Genomic DNA, 16,635 nt, shown 5'->3' with positions numbered 1-16,635 from the left:
ATAAAGCAGTAATAACTGCGCCCGGGGTAATGTTCTCTTGGATTGTGAACCTAATGGTGTTTACTGGACAAAGCAGATGGATGCTCCCTGGAAATCACATACTGTATATGAGTAAATGGCTCATCAATCACAACTTCCATAAATCTGTCCTGGAACTTCTTTCCTTTGCTTAGTACAATGCCCTGCACACAGTAAGCACTCAATACCACTGATTGACTGCAACAAAGTGGGAGTTAGAGTGAGTTGGGTTTTAAGATTAAAAAATAGGTATTACTCCAAATTCCACAAGTTGGGAACTTAAGAAAAGCTGAGAATGTCCCAGGGCCTGGAAAAAGAACTTCTGCATTTACTGTGCTAAGCACTGGGCTGGATACAAGGCAAACTGATAGGATATACTTCCAGTCCCACATGGGGCTCAAAATTTAAAGGGGGAAGTTTTCTAAAATGTCTGTTTTCATTCTGCATTTTGGCTAGAATGTGGGTGTTGGAAAAATGGCTTTTGTTTGTGGCGCCAGACACCAGGAGTACTTCAGCGTGAGTTTTTTGTGGAACGACCCCTTGTTTGAAAGAATGGGGTGAATGTATTCAAGCACCTAGAATAGAATAATATAATGTCCCCAGTAGTTGCTCAAGAAAGAGATGTACATAAATGAATTGGGATGTGTGAGTAGGTGGGAATCAATGGGAATCTCTGAATCTCAATCATCAGTGGGAATCTCTGAGTCCATTACTTATTTTGGTCTAGTGCTCATCGCTAGAAAAAGACTGATCTAGATCAATGAGGCAGACAAGCAATGAGGCAGACATACTATTTGGTAGATTACATCAAGTGATCGGTGATTGTACTGAATAACCATTAGACTGTAAGATCCTAGAGGGCAGGGGTTGCCTTTTTAATTTATTGCTTAGTTCAATGCTCTGCACATTAAGTGGTAATGGAACCAGTAAGATGGCTAAGAATCCTACAACAAAAAGAAACTAGCACCCTCAATTCCCATGACAGCTCCAAACTTCAGCGACCTTGTGCTTAACTTTGGGAAGAGCTAACTGGCACAGCCCCTAATCAGTACAGACTATTGTGACTATAACTGTGGGGGTCCGAGGAGTCAAGTTTCCCTCCACTTCCCTTTTCCTCCTCAACTGAATCTAGCAAGCTACCCACGCACCCACGAGTCCAAAAAGTCCCTTAGCAGCTCCCAGCTCAACTTGCGAGATCTTCTTTTGGAAAGTCTGGGAGAAGTGGTGAAGCGTCTGTCCCTGGACCCTGGGTCTTCACACCTCTTGCTTCCCCAGCACATAATTCTTGGTTGCTTTACCGTAAAAGAGACAAGGGGTGTCTCTTCCTCTCTAACACTTCTAAGAAATTAGCACCCACTCTGCTGCCCTCCCACCATCTCACCCCCCCGCCCCCTGCAACCCCAATGAGGTAAATAGGAGGCTGAGTTTGAGAGAACGTAGCCTTGGGAGCCCACATTTCAGAGCTGTTTAACACCTCTGCTCCTCCCTATGTAGGTCAGCTTTACACCGGCTGCCCCACCATGGAGTGGTAACAAATAAATCAAAAACTTGTTTTGGAAGAAGATAATCCACGCTCTCTTTCCATTTCCCCAGGGTCACCCTGTTTTAAATGTCTAGATCTCTCTGAGAGGGCCATTAGGTGGTATTTATTGAGTGCAGCCTATGTGCAAAGCCCTGGGAGAGTACATTTCAGTAGCATTTTTGACAAGATCCCCACCCTCAAGGAGCTTACAATGGAGGGAAGAATCTTATCAATCTGTGGTATTTACTGAGTGTTTACTGAGATCTTCTTGGCTTCCCTCACTTTCTTTCTCTGCCCTCTTTTGGAATTCTATCAGGAAGTTTATGGATGAGCTGGAAGCGGGACTCCTGGGTTTGTCTCTCGTTGGAAACAAAGCAAGAACAGGCCCACATAGAAAGGAATTTGAAAAGGAATCAAAATACTATCACTCAGTTCTTCATGGAAGATCTTTATCTTTTTTGTATGTTCTGTGCAATACTTATGCCCAGAAGTGCATATGTCTATGCACTACCCTATGTCTACCTTATGTCTACCCCAGCGCTTAGAACAGTGCTCGGCACATAGTAAGTGCTTAACAAATACCAACATTATTATTATTATTATTACTTATTGCACAGAATAAATATAAAATAAATATGTAGGGTATCCCAGTGATCACATTGGTCTTTGGACTAAGATTCTAATCCCAATTCCTCCACTTGTCTCTTGTGTGATCTTGGGCAAGTCACTTAACATCTGTGTGCCTCAACTTCCAAGATGCTTCTCAAGAAGCAGCATAGTTTAGAGGAAAGAGCACAGGCCTGGTAGTCACATGACCTGGGCTCTAATCCCGGCTCTGCCGCTTGTCTGCTCTGTGACTTTGGGCAAATCACTAACTTTTGTGCCTCAGTTTTCACATGCATAAAAAGGGGGATTAAGACTGTGAGCCCTATGTGGGACAGGAACTGGGTCCTACCTGATTATCTTGTTTCTATCCCCCAGCTTCATACCGTGTTTGACACATACTAAGCACTTAAAGACCACAGTTACTATTATTACTTTTGAAGTGATTCTTTCCTAAAAAGTTAAGATTACAGCCAAAGGCTAATCAATTTATCTCCTAATTGATCAGCATTGCTTGAAATGAGATTTCCTAGACCACTGATAACGTCTGCGTCCATTTTCATTATTAATTAGTTCTGTTTTATGAAAGTAAAAATGAATAACAACAGGTGAATCTATGTTCCCTACATTTTTTAAAGTTCTTATAAAAACATTAAAATAGCCTTAGAGGAATGGGCTCTCTTCTCTCATACTTAGTAATGAATCAGTGGTATTTATCGAGCACTTGCCGCATGCAAAGCACTCTTCTAAGCATTTGGAAGAGTACGATATAACAGACTTAGTGGACTTCATCCCTGCCCATAACGAACTTGCAGTCCAGAGAAATAAAAATACCTTAGGCTTTGCCTGCTGTGGTGTGCGTTTCTTAAACGAACCATTTCCTGATTGAGGGGGTGGAGGTCCCCACAGGAAAGATGGTGAGAAACCAAATAACTCATCAGTTGCCCACCCTAGTCGCTAAATGTGCCCACTGACTTACTGTGTGGCATTCGCTCTCCTTTTCATGGGAGTGTGGGTGTCCTCAGCTTCAAGTAAATGTCAATGGGCATGAGGGTCTGAAGATGACATAGAGGGAAGGGCATTTCTTCCCCAGTCTCCTGCAAAAGCCTTTCTGAGTTGATTCTGCTGCCTACCTATAAACTCTCCTCCAGTGTTCAGGAGTCACGTGGGCTACTCTGCCAACTTAACAGTTGAGCATCTAGAAGCCAAGCAGAAAGTGTTTCCTGGTGATCTGGCAGTTTTGGGGAGGATGATTTGAGGTGGTCTTTTGAACCTTCCAACAGTGGACTCACTACATGGACCCCCATTCAAGAATTTATGCCATGGCCGGCGTTTCTCTAGCAAATTTTAAACTGTAGGGATTCCGGGACTGGGGCAAAGTTCTTTTCTTCAGCAGCCTTTCCAGATTCTTGTCATTCTCAAGGAGCCACCCCACAGCAGATTTCCTCTTCCTGTGCAGTTGTGGTGAACCCAAGTTTAGTTCACAGAACCCAGGGTTACCACTCTGAGGGGCTGTGGAGGAGTTTTTCTTTTTGTCCTGAAAGCTGTTGAACCAACAAAGACTTCCTTCCTTGAAAAAGCCCACCCAGGGTGGGATGGGGCTTGGGGATATTGCTTCACAGCTCCACTGGAGAGGTGGAGGAGGAACTAGAGGCAAAGGTCCTTGGAAATGAAAATTTAACAGTTTTGAATGTTCTCAGTCCCTCCTCCTTGAGCCTCAGCCTGGGTAAGAAAACAGTTTAATTTGTGTCAGCTCTGGTAATCTGTGCCAGCTTCCAGTTGGCAGCTGGAAACCCTGGCACCTCAGGGAATCAATATGCCTAGTGGATAGCGCACAGGCCTGGAATTCAGAAGAACCTGGGTTCTAATCCCTACTCCACCACCTGTCTGCTGTGTGAGCTCAGGCAAGTCACTTCACTTCTCTGGGCCTCAATTACCTCATCTGTAAAATGAGGATAGAGACTGTGAGCCCCATGTGGGACAGGGACTGTGTCCAACCTGATTAGCTTGCATCTACCTAGCGCTTAATACAGTGCCTGGCACATAGTAAGCACTTCTATACCATTAAAAAAAGGGTGCACCATCAGAGTGGGTGGGAAAAGGTCAGTGTATTCCCACCCATTCTCCACTCGTCAGAAAATGTGCCTGTGAGAACTGGGTACTCGGAGGGGAATTCCAGGACTCTGAAACTGCTAGGCATCGTGGTTTCAGGACTCCCCCTGGGGTAACACCCTAGGTTCAGATGCGCTTCCACAATGTGCTTCGTTACACGTGCCTGAAATGTAGTGACACCCTGTGGGATGGCAGCGGGGGACAAATTTTTTCTCACATCTGGTGGCCCGATGTTTGAAGCTGACTCCGCCTTTACCTTCGGATCCTGCTACACCCAATGCATGCTGCATATCCATCAGCAATGTTTTATTCCTTATTTGGTTGGTGGCAATCTTTGTTGGCTCTTCCTTCCGGGTCCAGATCAAAACTACTTCCAGCCTGAGGCAGCACTACTCCATCCAGGGAGCCTTTCTAAAACTTCTGCTGTAGGTCTTTGTCGTTTGAAATTTAATTTCCTTCCCAAGACCTAGAGAGGCTTCTGTTCTGGAGTTGGAAGTTCAAGAGTCGTTTCATAGATCAGCTATCAATGTGCAGAGCACTGTACTAAGCACTTGGGAGAGTACAACAGTTGGTAGGACTGATGATCCATGCCCTCAAGGAGCTTACATTCTAGCTGGGGTGACAGACATTCAATAAATTACAGTTAGAGGAAGCCATAGGGTAAAAGGATATGAACGTGAGTGCCGTAGAGAGTGAATATCAAAGAGCATAGGGGGTACAGACCCAAGTGTATATAAGTAATGAATGGGGAGGGAGAAAAGGGTGGGAAGATGAGGGGTTAGTCAGAGAAGTCTTACTGGAGGAGTTGCGATTTTAATAGGACTTTGACGCTGGGGAGAGTGGTGGTCTGGTGGATAAAAAGAGGGAGGGTGGTCCAGGCAGGAGGGAGAGCATAAGCAAAGAGTTGCTGATGGGAGAAGCAGGGTTGAGGCCCAGTAAGTAAGTTGATGTTGGAGGAGTGAAGTGTCTGGGCTGGGTTGGAGTTGGCTGGGTTGGAGAGAAGTTAGTTTAAATAGGGAGAGAACTGATTGAGTGCCCTAAAGTTGTTAGTAAGGAGTTCCTGTTTGACAGGGAGGTGGGTGGACAGCCACTGGCGGTTTTTGAGGAGCTGTGCACATTTACCAAAGGACAGCACCATGAACTCTGCCTCCTTTTCCTTTGGAATCCCTGTTACTTTCTCTTACTGCAATTTAGTTAAATGTCTGCCTCACCTTCTAGATGGTAAACTCCTAGAGTGCAGAAATCGGGGTATACTAACATTATGCTGCTCTCCCAAGCACATAGAAAGGTGCTCTGTCCCCAGCAGGGACTCAATAAATGGTATTGATTAAGTGATAAGGGGTTTGATCTTTCATTCCCTGCAGACTTTCCCTCCTAACTCTTTATTCAGTCATATTTTTTGAGCACTTACTGTGTGCAGAGCACTGTACTAAGCACTTGGGAGAATTCAATATGACAGTAAACAGACCCATTCCCTGCACAAAATGAGCGTACAGCCTAGAGGGAGAGACAGACGTTAATATAAATAAATAATATCTTCCCATGATAGCCTCAGCTCCCACTGAGCTAAGAAGGCATAGAGGAAGAGAATTATTAAGTTGGCACAAGACCTAACTGCTGACTTGCTTTATAAAGACAAATACACCGCAGTCTTTAATTATTCTAAAAATATAAATTTATTATACCTATTTGTCCAGATAAAATATATACAAATATAAATAATGTACACATAGGGAAACATCACTTTGGGGGAAAAAAACCCCAACAAAGTAAAGAACTGTTCATGGGTACTTCAAGTTTTTGTGTCGAACTGGACTGTTTGCTAATTATGATGGCTTCTGATGGAGTTTTTTCACGAAATTCCTCCCACCTTTCAACTTTCTCTGAAAGAGCTTTCTCTCTTTCTGGAATCCTTTGATACACAGTTGACTCACATAAGCGAAGTCAGCAACATGGGATGAAAAAATTAGGCCTCACCTAATAGAGGTAGAAATGAGATTTTGGCTTTCTGTTCCGTCTGTCCCTCTGTTATCTGTGTGCAAACATACACCTATGCAATTGCACTAATATTATACATTTTGAGTGTGTAACGGAGTGACTAGAAGGCAGATTTCTACTTGATAGGCATGAATCTCTGACCGCAGGAAATGCATCTTGAAGAAGAGACACTGTCAAGATGGAATTACCCCTGTCAGTCTCTTTATCTGGGCAACCGAAGTAAACTCTCCCCTCCCCTTCCCACATCCTGCACACATACATTCACGTTAGCGTGGCCGGCGACGGCTCTCAAACCAAACCTCAAAAAGTGCCTGGCATCACAAACGTTCCACTGTCCCAGGCATAAAGTGATGATGTCATTTCGACTTCATTTTGGGGATGTGGGGCTGATTCCACCTGCATTCGCCCAATCTTGGAATATTTCTCTGGAATACCCTGACTTCCTCCATCACCTGACCTCTTCAGAGTCGGTATGCTCCTTTCTCTGGCCTATGTGAACTCGGGTTCCAGGTCTAAGTCATGGAATTCGGTGGCAGCGGCTGTGGCGGAGAGCAGCTGGGCACTGACAATGAAAATACCAGACGTGAATACAATGGTACCAATCAGACCAGAAGAAGCCTATATTGGCTGCTGTAGAATCAGGTGACTGGCCTCCATAGTGACCACTCACACAAGGGAACAGGAATTCAGTTGAGTGTCAACTTCTCTTGAGGTAGCAAGCCCACCTCTGAGAGGTGAGTTAAAAGGTGCCCTTTTTTGTGTTCAAAACCAGCTTCCTCCAAGATTTTTCTAGAACAGTTTTTTTCTAGGGGGGGTGGGGAGATGGAGGGAGGAGGAGGAGGGGTCTGCCCCGCCCCCATCAGCATCCACCCAAAATAGCCAGAATTTCACCTTTTTCAACCATAATCCTTCCGATAGTCAACTCGGGAAATTTGGATGAGATGAAGAGCTGGCGGGCTGGGGTCGGTCATGGTTTCCACCATAGTTCCAGACTAGAACCACATCCACGCCGACAAGGTCAGGTGCTTTGGGACCCTCACGGGAGCAGCTGTCCGTCCTCCTCTAGAGTTTGTACAAGCCAAAGAACGTCTCCGACTCCTGAAAGTAGACCAGTTTCGGCTCGGACACGTTGACGTACAAGCGATCGGCTCTGGTGAGGTTGAACACGGCTCCCAGGTAACTGCTGTGGGCCCACATCTGGCTCAAAGAGCAGTAGTTGGTCTTCTTGCCTTCCATTAGCACTAAGTCCTTTGGGTAGTTGGGATTCCTCTTGAAAACAGTGTGGCTCAGGGCCTTGTTGCTGCAGTCTCGGCTTCGGAAGTACACTTTGGAGTACACAAAATAGAGTCCGGTGTCATTGATCTCGAGACCATGGTTCTTGTACTTTACACCTGAGACGAAAGCATGTCCCAAGGTGTCTTCCCACTCTAAAAGAATACTGGTGGCTGCTTTTGAGTTGGACTTTCCTGGAAGCAGAGGAGATGAAATTAATTCAGTCAATCGATGATAATAGAAGCATGCGAGTCGCTACGCGGTCAAGTGGAAAGAGCCCGGGGCCTGGAAGTCAGAGGATCCAGGTTTTAATCCCAGTTCTGCCATTTGTCTGCTATGTGACCTTGGGCAAGTCACTCAACTTCTCGGTGCCTCAGTTACCTCATCTGTAAAATGGGGATTAAGACCACATGGGACAGGGACTGCGTCCAACCTGATTAGCTTGAATGTACCTCAGTGCTTAGGACAGTGCCTGGCACATTCTAAGCACTAACAACTAATGGTAGTTGTTAAGGGTTTACCATGTGCAGATCACTGTACTGTTTGGGACAGTGCAATAGAACAGAGTTGGTGGACACGTTCCCTGCCCACGAGATGCTGGTCCGTCTCCTGACTCATTCTTGATTCTGTGGAGTCCTAGATGAGTTTCCTCTTCTAAACCAAGGTCGCCAACTCCTGGCAGATAGTGCTACTGTCAAAATCGTTTCTTCTCTCCTCAGCCCTTGGACAAGCCAGGAAGGGATCTCTCTGGAGGAGGAATCCATACCTTGAGGGGTAACAGTAGGTGGGGGCTGGCAAAACTAGCGACGAAATGGAAAAGTCTGGTTCTGGACACTCTGACTAGTACTTATGAATCATCTGCACCGTTGAATAATTTGCCTAGCAGGGGGCCCAGGAAGCTTAAAAACCATAAATTCAGTTATGTCTTCTGCTCTCCCCACCGTCAGCAGTGTGGCCTCATGGAAAGACCCAGGGCCTGGGAATCATTTGCCTGCTGTGTGACCTTGGTCGAGTCACTTAAGTCACTGTGCCTCAATTTCCCCATCTGTAAAATGGTGATTAAATACTTGTTCTCCTTCCTCCTTAGTCTACGAGCATCATGAGGGGCAGGAACTGTGTCTGATCAGCATACAGTGTATCTACCTCAGTACTTAGTACACAGCTCAGCATGTAGTAAATACTTAAATGCCCTTGATTCTTCATCTTATAGTAGAGGTGCAAATACCCAAAGATGAAGAATTGCTGTTGTAGATGGTACCCTGTAATCCTTCCACAACCTAGGGGACCTGAAATGGGAACCATGCTCCTAGTTTCCTTTTGTCTATTCAAGTAGAAACAAGTTCTCCTAGTTTAAGAAAATCACAAAGTTATTAGGGCTTTCTCATTAACAGTGAAAGCCAACAGCCTTCAGTGACATTGACAACCAACCCCAATCGATGGTCAGATTTAGCTCTTGGGTTTCTGAGAGTTCTGAGGTGTTTTCCCCAAGCCCCCTTAGGTTCTGTCCCAGGTTCCTTTTCTCATTCTTGAGTCTCTGCTTGCTGCTACAGACCTGTTAAGTGTGCTACCTTCCTTAGCGTCTCCTTTTCTGAAGCTGGATGCTGAAGCCCTGGGTTAGAAAGAGGAGAGAAGTGGTCAGAAATGAGTCCTGGGCCATCACCCAAGCGACATTATCCCAAGAGAATATAATGAGGAATTTTGCAGACATGGAGGCTGGGAGCCATCCAGCACCCATTATTTCAGAGTGATGTAGCTAAAAATTTGCTTCAGAATAGCCACAGAATTTTGTTCTGGATTAAACTGAATTAGCTAAAAAGTTAATGTTGCAGTGAATAAATGTTTTAGCCATCAAAAGGGGATAGCATAGGGGATGGGGTGCAAGTGATGATTTAGGGGTGCTGCTGATGAGCTGGCCTTAGGCGAACATGAATCAAGAAACACATCCCAGGGCTTCAGTGAGCTGCTGAAGAGGACCTAAGCCTTTTGGGGTGCCCTTTCCATTTCTGCTCCATGGCTTTTGAGAAACCCCAGAAAGAATATGGAATATGGAAACCCCTAAATGACCAGACAATTGGGGACATTGCAGGGAGCAAAGAGGGCATCACAAATGTCCCTTGGAAAGTCCATCAATCAGTGGTATTTATTGAGCCTTTCTGTAGCAGAGTACTGTATTAGGCTCTTAGGAGAGTTCAATGCAATGAAACTAGTAGACATGGTCCCTGCCCACAAGGAGCCTACAGTCAATCAAATTTGAGCCCTTGCTGTGGGCAGAGCACAATACTAAGCACTTGGGAGGGTACAATATAACAGGCACATTTCTTGCCCACAATGAGCTTACAAGTCTACTGTCTCGAGAGAGAGAGAGACAGATATTAAAATTAATTCCATATAAGGGAAACCATAGAGGGTAAGGATTAAGGGCTTTGGGCCTGGGGTGAGATTCAAAGTGCTTAAAGAGTGCATATGTGATACAGAGAGGAGGGTGGATGGGGGAAATGAGGGGATAGTCAGGGAAAATCTCAGTGAATGCTTATCTCAACCTCGCACTGAGCAGCTCTCACCCCACTTTGCCTCCATTTGTTGTCCAGAATCATTTTTGTGCCACAGGCCATTCAGAACAGATTCACAGTACTGGCCCAACCTTCTAACATTTTACATTCACAGGGACATGTGCTAAATACCCTAGGTATATTTCAGTTATCCATTCAACATTGTAAAAACATGTGCTCAGTACTCCCATAATGAGGAGCTTGTGTTCTTGATAAGCCCCTTGATAGGGAAAGCTCATGTTATCGTATATGAACCTTAACCGATGCCACACTTTATGCACACAACCATTTCCAGATAGACACGTGCTGTCAGAAAAACATCCCTTCATTCCCCAAGTGCTCCATATAAAATACATAGGGAAAACACCTGCTACTGAATAAACATGTGTACCAGATTACTTTGGTTAGATTTAGATTTTTTTGGGGGGGAGGGGGTCTGTAAGCTCATTGTGGGCAGGGAACATTATCTACCAACTTTGCATTGTATTCTTGCAAGAGTTTAGTACAGTGCTCTGCATAACGTAAGTGCTCATTAAATACCATTTACTGATTTTTTTTTCCCCTTCTCCTCATCCCAGGAAATTAAATGTGGTAAGGTGAAGGTAGTAGCTAAGTCCATAAATTTTGGGAAAGCAAGAATTTGTCTCAAATTTACCAGTTTTCCTCTTCATATCCATTTGCCAGCATGGGCTGCAAGAGCTCTCAGCTTCTAGTGGAAATGCCCCAACCAGTCACAGAAATTCTATCTTTTTCTCTGTGATTATTATCGTTATTATTATTATTAGCTTACTAAGTGTCAAGCGCCATTTTAAGCCCTGGGGTAGATAGAAGTTAATCAGGCCGGATACAGTCCCTGTCCTACATGGGGCTCACAGTCTAAGTTGGAAGGAGAACAGGTATTGAATCCCTATTTTACAGTGGAGAAAACTGAGGCACAGAGAAGTTAAATGACTTGCCCAAGGTCACCCAGTAGACAAGTGGCAGAGCGAGGATTGGACTCCCAGGCCTATGCTCTTTCAACTAGACCACTCTGCTCCCCTCTGTCTCTGATTTCACTGTCCAGTCTTATGCTTTTTCTTCATTGTCTGTGCCTTCTATTAACGAAAGACCGTCCTCCGCTACCTGATGGCGCTTTTGTGTAAAAAAGTAGCTGAAGTGAATCCAGATCTCCCCAAGAGCTCCAGTGATTTCAGGACCAACCCCCAGAGCCTGTCCATCAGCAGCTCCAAACATCCAGCAGAAGAATAGTGAACCCTCTTTCTGCTTCTAAGGGAATCATTTCAGGATTTGGGTTGTATCAGAGGCAGTAAAAAAAAAAAAAGGAATGCCACTGAGGATAAGGTAAAAAGCAGAGGAAATTATAAGGTATAAAAATTGGGTATTTTCCAATGTAGTTCTGTCTCCCTCCCCCTCTTCCACTCTCTCCTTTTCTACTTACTTCCTCTCTCTCCACTCTTGCCCTCTTCTTCCACCCACAAACAAAACACTCTCTCTTGTATAATCTTATATAGGCACATGCTATTTTAGGGAGATTAAGCCAACAATTTGATTAATGGAGACATTTCCCAGATCCCCAGAAATATACTTAAATGTGGCAGAATCCAATCATTTGACACCATTTATTGAGCATTTACCATGTGCAGAGAGCATTGTATTAATTGCTTGGAAGAATACCTCTTAACAGAGTCAGGAGAAGCAGTGTGGTCTAGTGGATACAGCATAGGCCTGGGAGTCAGAAGGACCTGGGTTCTAATCCCTGTTCTGCCACTTGTCAGCTGTGTGACCTTGGGCAAGTCACTTAACTTCTCTGTACCTCAGTTCCCTCATCTGTAAAATGGGGATTAAGACTGTGAGCCCCGTGTGGGGCATGGACTGTGTGCAGCTTGATCACCTTATATCTACCCCAGTGCTTAGAACAATGCCTAATACATAGAAAATGCTTAAATACCAAAAAAATCCCCCCAAAACCAAACCGGAGTTATTAGCCACGTTCCCTGTCCATAATGAGCTTACAGTGTAGAGGGGGACATAGAAATCAGTATAAATAAATAAATTGCAGCTATGTACATAAGTGCTGTGGGGCTAAGGGTGAAAAACAAGTGCTTAAAATGTATAGCTCCAAGTCCATAGACAACTCAGAAGGGAGAGGGAGTTGGGGAAATGAGGACAAAGGCACTAGAATGGTTAAAGGAGTTAGAAATCAGTTTTCAGTCATTGTCTCCCAGAATTTGCTGACCGGGAGAATAGGAAGGAGAGAGGTGAAAGTGGGGGTTTCATAAACCTGGTGTAGTTTTCACCAAGCTCTTAAGAAAAACTTACCTATTTGCTTCTGAGAAGATGGTGTTTTCTGTCCATTGCTGGTAAGCTGGCAGAAGTAAAAGAGGAAAATATGCCATGAGACATGTTTTTTTGTAAGATGTTAGCAGTGCTGCTTGGTAGCCCAAGATCAGAACTGGGGATAGAGCACCCTTAAAATGCTCTTATTATGCTACTCAGCTTCTTTGGGCTCTAGGTAAAAATGGTAACTAACTTTGATCTAACTTAGGTGCCAGGGGGATTCATGTGAATTCTCCCACAGTGCTTCAAACTCCGTAAAATGGGGCTATGTGAACCTCAGAAATCTCTATTTTTTTAGTTACCCAAAGAGACCCAGCAAGGATCAGGGGTTGACTGGGATTGGGCTTCTAGAAACTAGAGAGAAAGAGGGACATGATTTTGTAATTCCAGCCCCGCCTAATGACCAATTGACCAGGAACAGTGACAGAAAGCTTCTCTGAGTTAGTTCTGCCGCTTCCAAGAAGGGGCTGTTAGTCCAAACCACTTCAAAGAAATAGAAAGAGAGCTTTGCAAAAATAAACTGCTCCAAAATTGCCACAGAAACACACGCTCATACACACGTACACAAGCAGACACACACGCATGGACGACCGGCTGCAGTATGTTTGGCAGTCCATCAGCATGTGGCCGGACAGGTCACTCACCTCTCTGAGATCCGCCAGATCCTTCTGCAAGTGGAAAATTTGAAACATGCCCAGCCCCAGTCCGACCAAGGCCACCAACACCATGAAGAAGACCATGAGGAGACCGAGGCACGTGCCGTGGTCCCTTCTCGTCTTGGGGAGGGGTGGAGGTGGGGGTGGCGGCCGCCTCCGGCCAGGCCTCTCAGGCACAGGGGGTGGCGTCGGAGGAGGACAGGGGGCCGGAGGGACACACGGAGAGCCGGCATTGCTGTCCACCCAGTAGATCTGGGGGTACAGGTAGTTGAGATTTTGCTGCATGGTGGACAGAGATGGCCCCCCAGGGGAGAGAGAGCTTCTCCTTCGCTGTGTGTTGAGGGATGGTCCTCCTGGGCCGGGGCGTCAGCCAAGAGGAACCGGGCTGCCACAGAGTCTGCGAGGGAAGGAAGCCGGCCCCGATTTTATAGAGCCACGTCAGACTGGGGAAGTCTCCCTCTTCTGTAGCTTCTCTAAAGAACACCCACTCGGGGTGTGCTCAAGGCTTAAAAGCCTCCACTCAGAGCAAGCCCCTTAGAGTTTCCTCCCACTTCTTTTCGACGCAGGCTCTCCAAACCCTTGATGACAACTGCGGGCGGCTGCTCCGAACTGCTCTGCGAGCAGCCTGGGCTCTGCTCTGGAACAGAGGCTGCCCGCAGATGCAGGCCCGAGAGACTTTTATGCTCCCAAGCAGAAGGGCAGGGCACCGACTAAGCATTGCTGGGCCTGGGTGGGAAAAGCTGTCTCTGACATTGAATTGGACTCTTCCCAGTGCTACGTGCAGGGCTTTGCATGCAGTTAACTGTCACTGAATTACCTTGTAAATACAAGGTAATGAGGTTGTCCCATGTGGGGCTCACAGTCTTAATTCCCATTTTATAGATGAGGTAAATGAGGCACAGAGAAGTTAAGTGATTTGCCCAAAGTCACACAGCTGATAAATGGCGGAGTTGGGATTAGAACCCATGACCTCTGACTCCCAAACCCGCGCTCTTTCCACTAAGCCACGCTGCTTCTCCAGTATAGCAATATAAGAGACACATTCTCTGCCCACAACAAGCTTACAGTCTAGAAGAGGAGACAGTCATTAAATAAGTAAATTACAGATATTTATATAAGTGCTTTGGGGTTGGAAGGGGATGACTAAAGGGAGCAAGTCAGCATGACACAGAAGGGAGGGAGAGAAGAGGAAAGCAGGACTGTCAGGGAAGGCCTTTTGGAGGAGATGTACTTTCAATAAGACTTTGAAGATGTGGGGAGAGTAATTGTAAGGGAATGATTCTGAACACCAATCTCAACATAACTCCATTTGTGAAGCTATCCTTTCTTCATTTTTCTCTTCTCTATTTCTCGTCACCTACACACGATCACCAATCTAGAACTCCGATACAAATGAACAGATAGGGGCAGGAGAAAGATAACTGAATTAACTCTAGAAATACTTACCGGCCACAGTGATCTGCAAACTCCTTTTTCTGGCGTCTTTCCTTTGTCTTTCCAGCTCAGTTCAAGCCTATTTGGTCGGGCTTTGCCCCTAGAGGTATGTTCCCATGCAGGTAATGTCCCTTTCTCTACCGGAAGATGGTTATGCAGACTAAACAACCAGAGGGCTTTAGAACATTCTGCATTTCAGACGTCCTGCAATGGTATAGGCCGGTTTGCCAATCTTCCTGATACCTATGGCTTCTGCTCCTTGGCAGTCCACTATCGGGGGACGCGTAAAATCCTCCAATACTATGTTAGGGAGCTTTCCCTGACTCATCTCTCATCTCCCCACCCTGTTTCCCCTGCTACTTGCACTTCAACTCCTCACTCCTGAACACTTTGGGACTCGCCCCACCACATCCCCACCCCATGCATATATTTTCCCCCAAATTCCGTTGCTTCCCCCTACATGGAATTAATTTTAATGTTTGTCATCCTCCACTAGCTCCTTGAAGGCAGGGACTGTATCTACTAACTCTACTCTCCCAAGCATCTGGTACTGTGCTCTGCACAGAATAAGCACTCAATGAATACTATTGATCGATTGGGTGAAGTCATGCTACCTTCCCTGCCCAGGTCTGCCAGACCTCTTGCAATAGAGCAGTCTCTCTCTCTGCAAACTCACAGTTTCTCCACTATCATCATTACCAGAATTCACATCTTCATGGGTATCCCCCCAAAACCCATACAAGGCGAGGTGTTTTAGCCCCAGGTGGTTTTAACCCCAGTGCTTTCCTGCATTGCACCTATGCAGGTATGAGTTGGAAACGGAGAGAATATCTAGATGCAGGTTCTGAGCGGGAGACGATTACTCATTCATTTTTGTGTATGAGAAAGTGTAGCCTTGCCTTCTGTATGACTTCTTCCAGAAAGACTCAGGTCCCCATCGCTGCTGGGCTTCCTGGACCTCCGGAGAAATTTGGATCTGGAAAGGACAGGGCAGAGACTTTGAGAAGCCGCATGGCCTAGTGGAGAGAGCACAGACCTGGGAGTCAGAACAACCTGGGTTCTAATCCTGGCTCCACCACTTGTCTGTTGTGTGACCATGGGCAAATCACTTCTCTTCTCTGACTTCAATTACCTCATCTGTAAAATGGGGATTAAGACTGTGAGCCTCATGTGGGACAGGGACTCTCTCCAACCTGATTATCTTGTATCTACTCCAGCACTTAGAACAGCACTTGAAACATAGTAAGCACTTAATAATTACCATCATTACTGTTATTTCAGTCCAATTTAATTCTTAAATTAGGGTAGGTCTCCAAACAGTGGTGAATCTCATCCCCAAAGTGTGCTAAAGTAGATGTAGTCTTCCCTGGGGTGGGGGGTTGTAGAAACAGGGATCTTGTTGTGGGTTGAATCAGATGAGACAATTCCCACATGTGGGGAATTTAACCTTCTCTGTGAATACGGGTTAGATACAGGTGAAGAGTAATAACAATAATTATGGTGTTTAAGTGCTTACTATCAATCAGTTGTATTGATTTTATTCTCCCCCCTTTAGACTGAAGCTCATTGTAGGCAGGGAAAGTGTCTACCAACTCTGTTATATTGTACTCTCCCAAGTGCTTAGTACAGTGCTCTGCATAAAGTAAGTGCTCAATAAATACGAATCATTGATTTTGCACTTACTGTACGCAGAGCACTGTACTGTGTGCCAAGCCTTGTACTAAGTGCTGGGGTAGCCACAAGATAATCAGGTCAGGCAGTAGCTGGCCCATTTGGGGCTCTCAGTCTAATGGGGAGGGGGAACAGGAATGAACTTCTGTGCCAGTTTCCTTATCTGCAAAATGCAAGGTAAAGTAATAGTACCCCAGTTCACACAGCAGGCAAGGGGTGGAGCTGAGATTTGAACCTGATTGTCAGGCCAGAGCTCTCCACATTGCTTCTCAGACTCTGCTGGGCTGGAATTGAGGAGGTGAAATTCAATATAGTAAAGTCTACTGAAATGTATACTTTTATTGCCTATTTTGGATATAACACAGTGGAAGAATTAGGGGACATTCTTCCTGAAGGATGAGCCTAGTTGGGTATTTTACCATCGAAATGTTGGTGCTAATAGGTTTGGGGTAGGAAGAAAAGT

At 45.4% G+C, this 16,635-nt stretch overlaps 1 protein-coding gene across 1 annotated transcript; it reads right to left on the bottom strand.

Annotated features, from left to right (window-relative positions):
• Window positions 1-5,945: 5,945 nt before the first annotated feature.
• Window positions 5,946-13,548, bottom strand: FASLG (Fas ligand). The gene is made up of 4 exons (XM_007668895.3): window positions 13,056-13,548; window positions 12,394-12,439; window positions 9,078-9,134; window positions 5,946-7,719 (listed from the first exon to the last, which is right to left on the bottom strand). The coding sequence occupies exons 1-4, from the start codon at window positions 13,350-13,352 to the stop codon at window positions 7,316-7,318; spliced, it is 804 nt and encodes a 267-aa protein (XP_007667085.1). The 5' UTR covers window positions 13,353-13,548; the 3' UTR covers window positions 5,946-7,315.
• Between the last annotated feature and the right edge of the window lie 3,087 nt (window positions 13,549-16,635).

This window comes from Ornithorhynchus anatinus, chromosome 16, assembly GCF_004115215.2.
Source record: "Ornithorhynchus anatinus isolate Pmale09 chromosome 16, mOrnAna1.pri.v4, whole genome shotgun sequence".
Classification (NCBI taxonomy): domain Eukaryota; kingdom Metazoa; phylum Chordata; class Mammalia; order Monotremata; family Ornithorhynchidae; genus Ornithorhynchus; species Ornithorhynchus anatinus.
The sequence above is the reverse complement of the archived record's forward strand: the minus strand, read 5'-3'. Positions and strand labels throughout refer to the sequence as shown.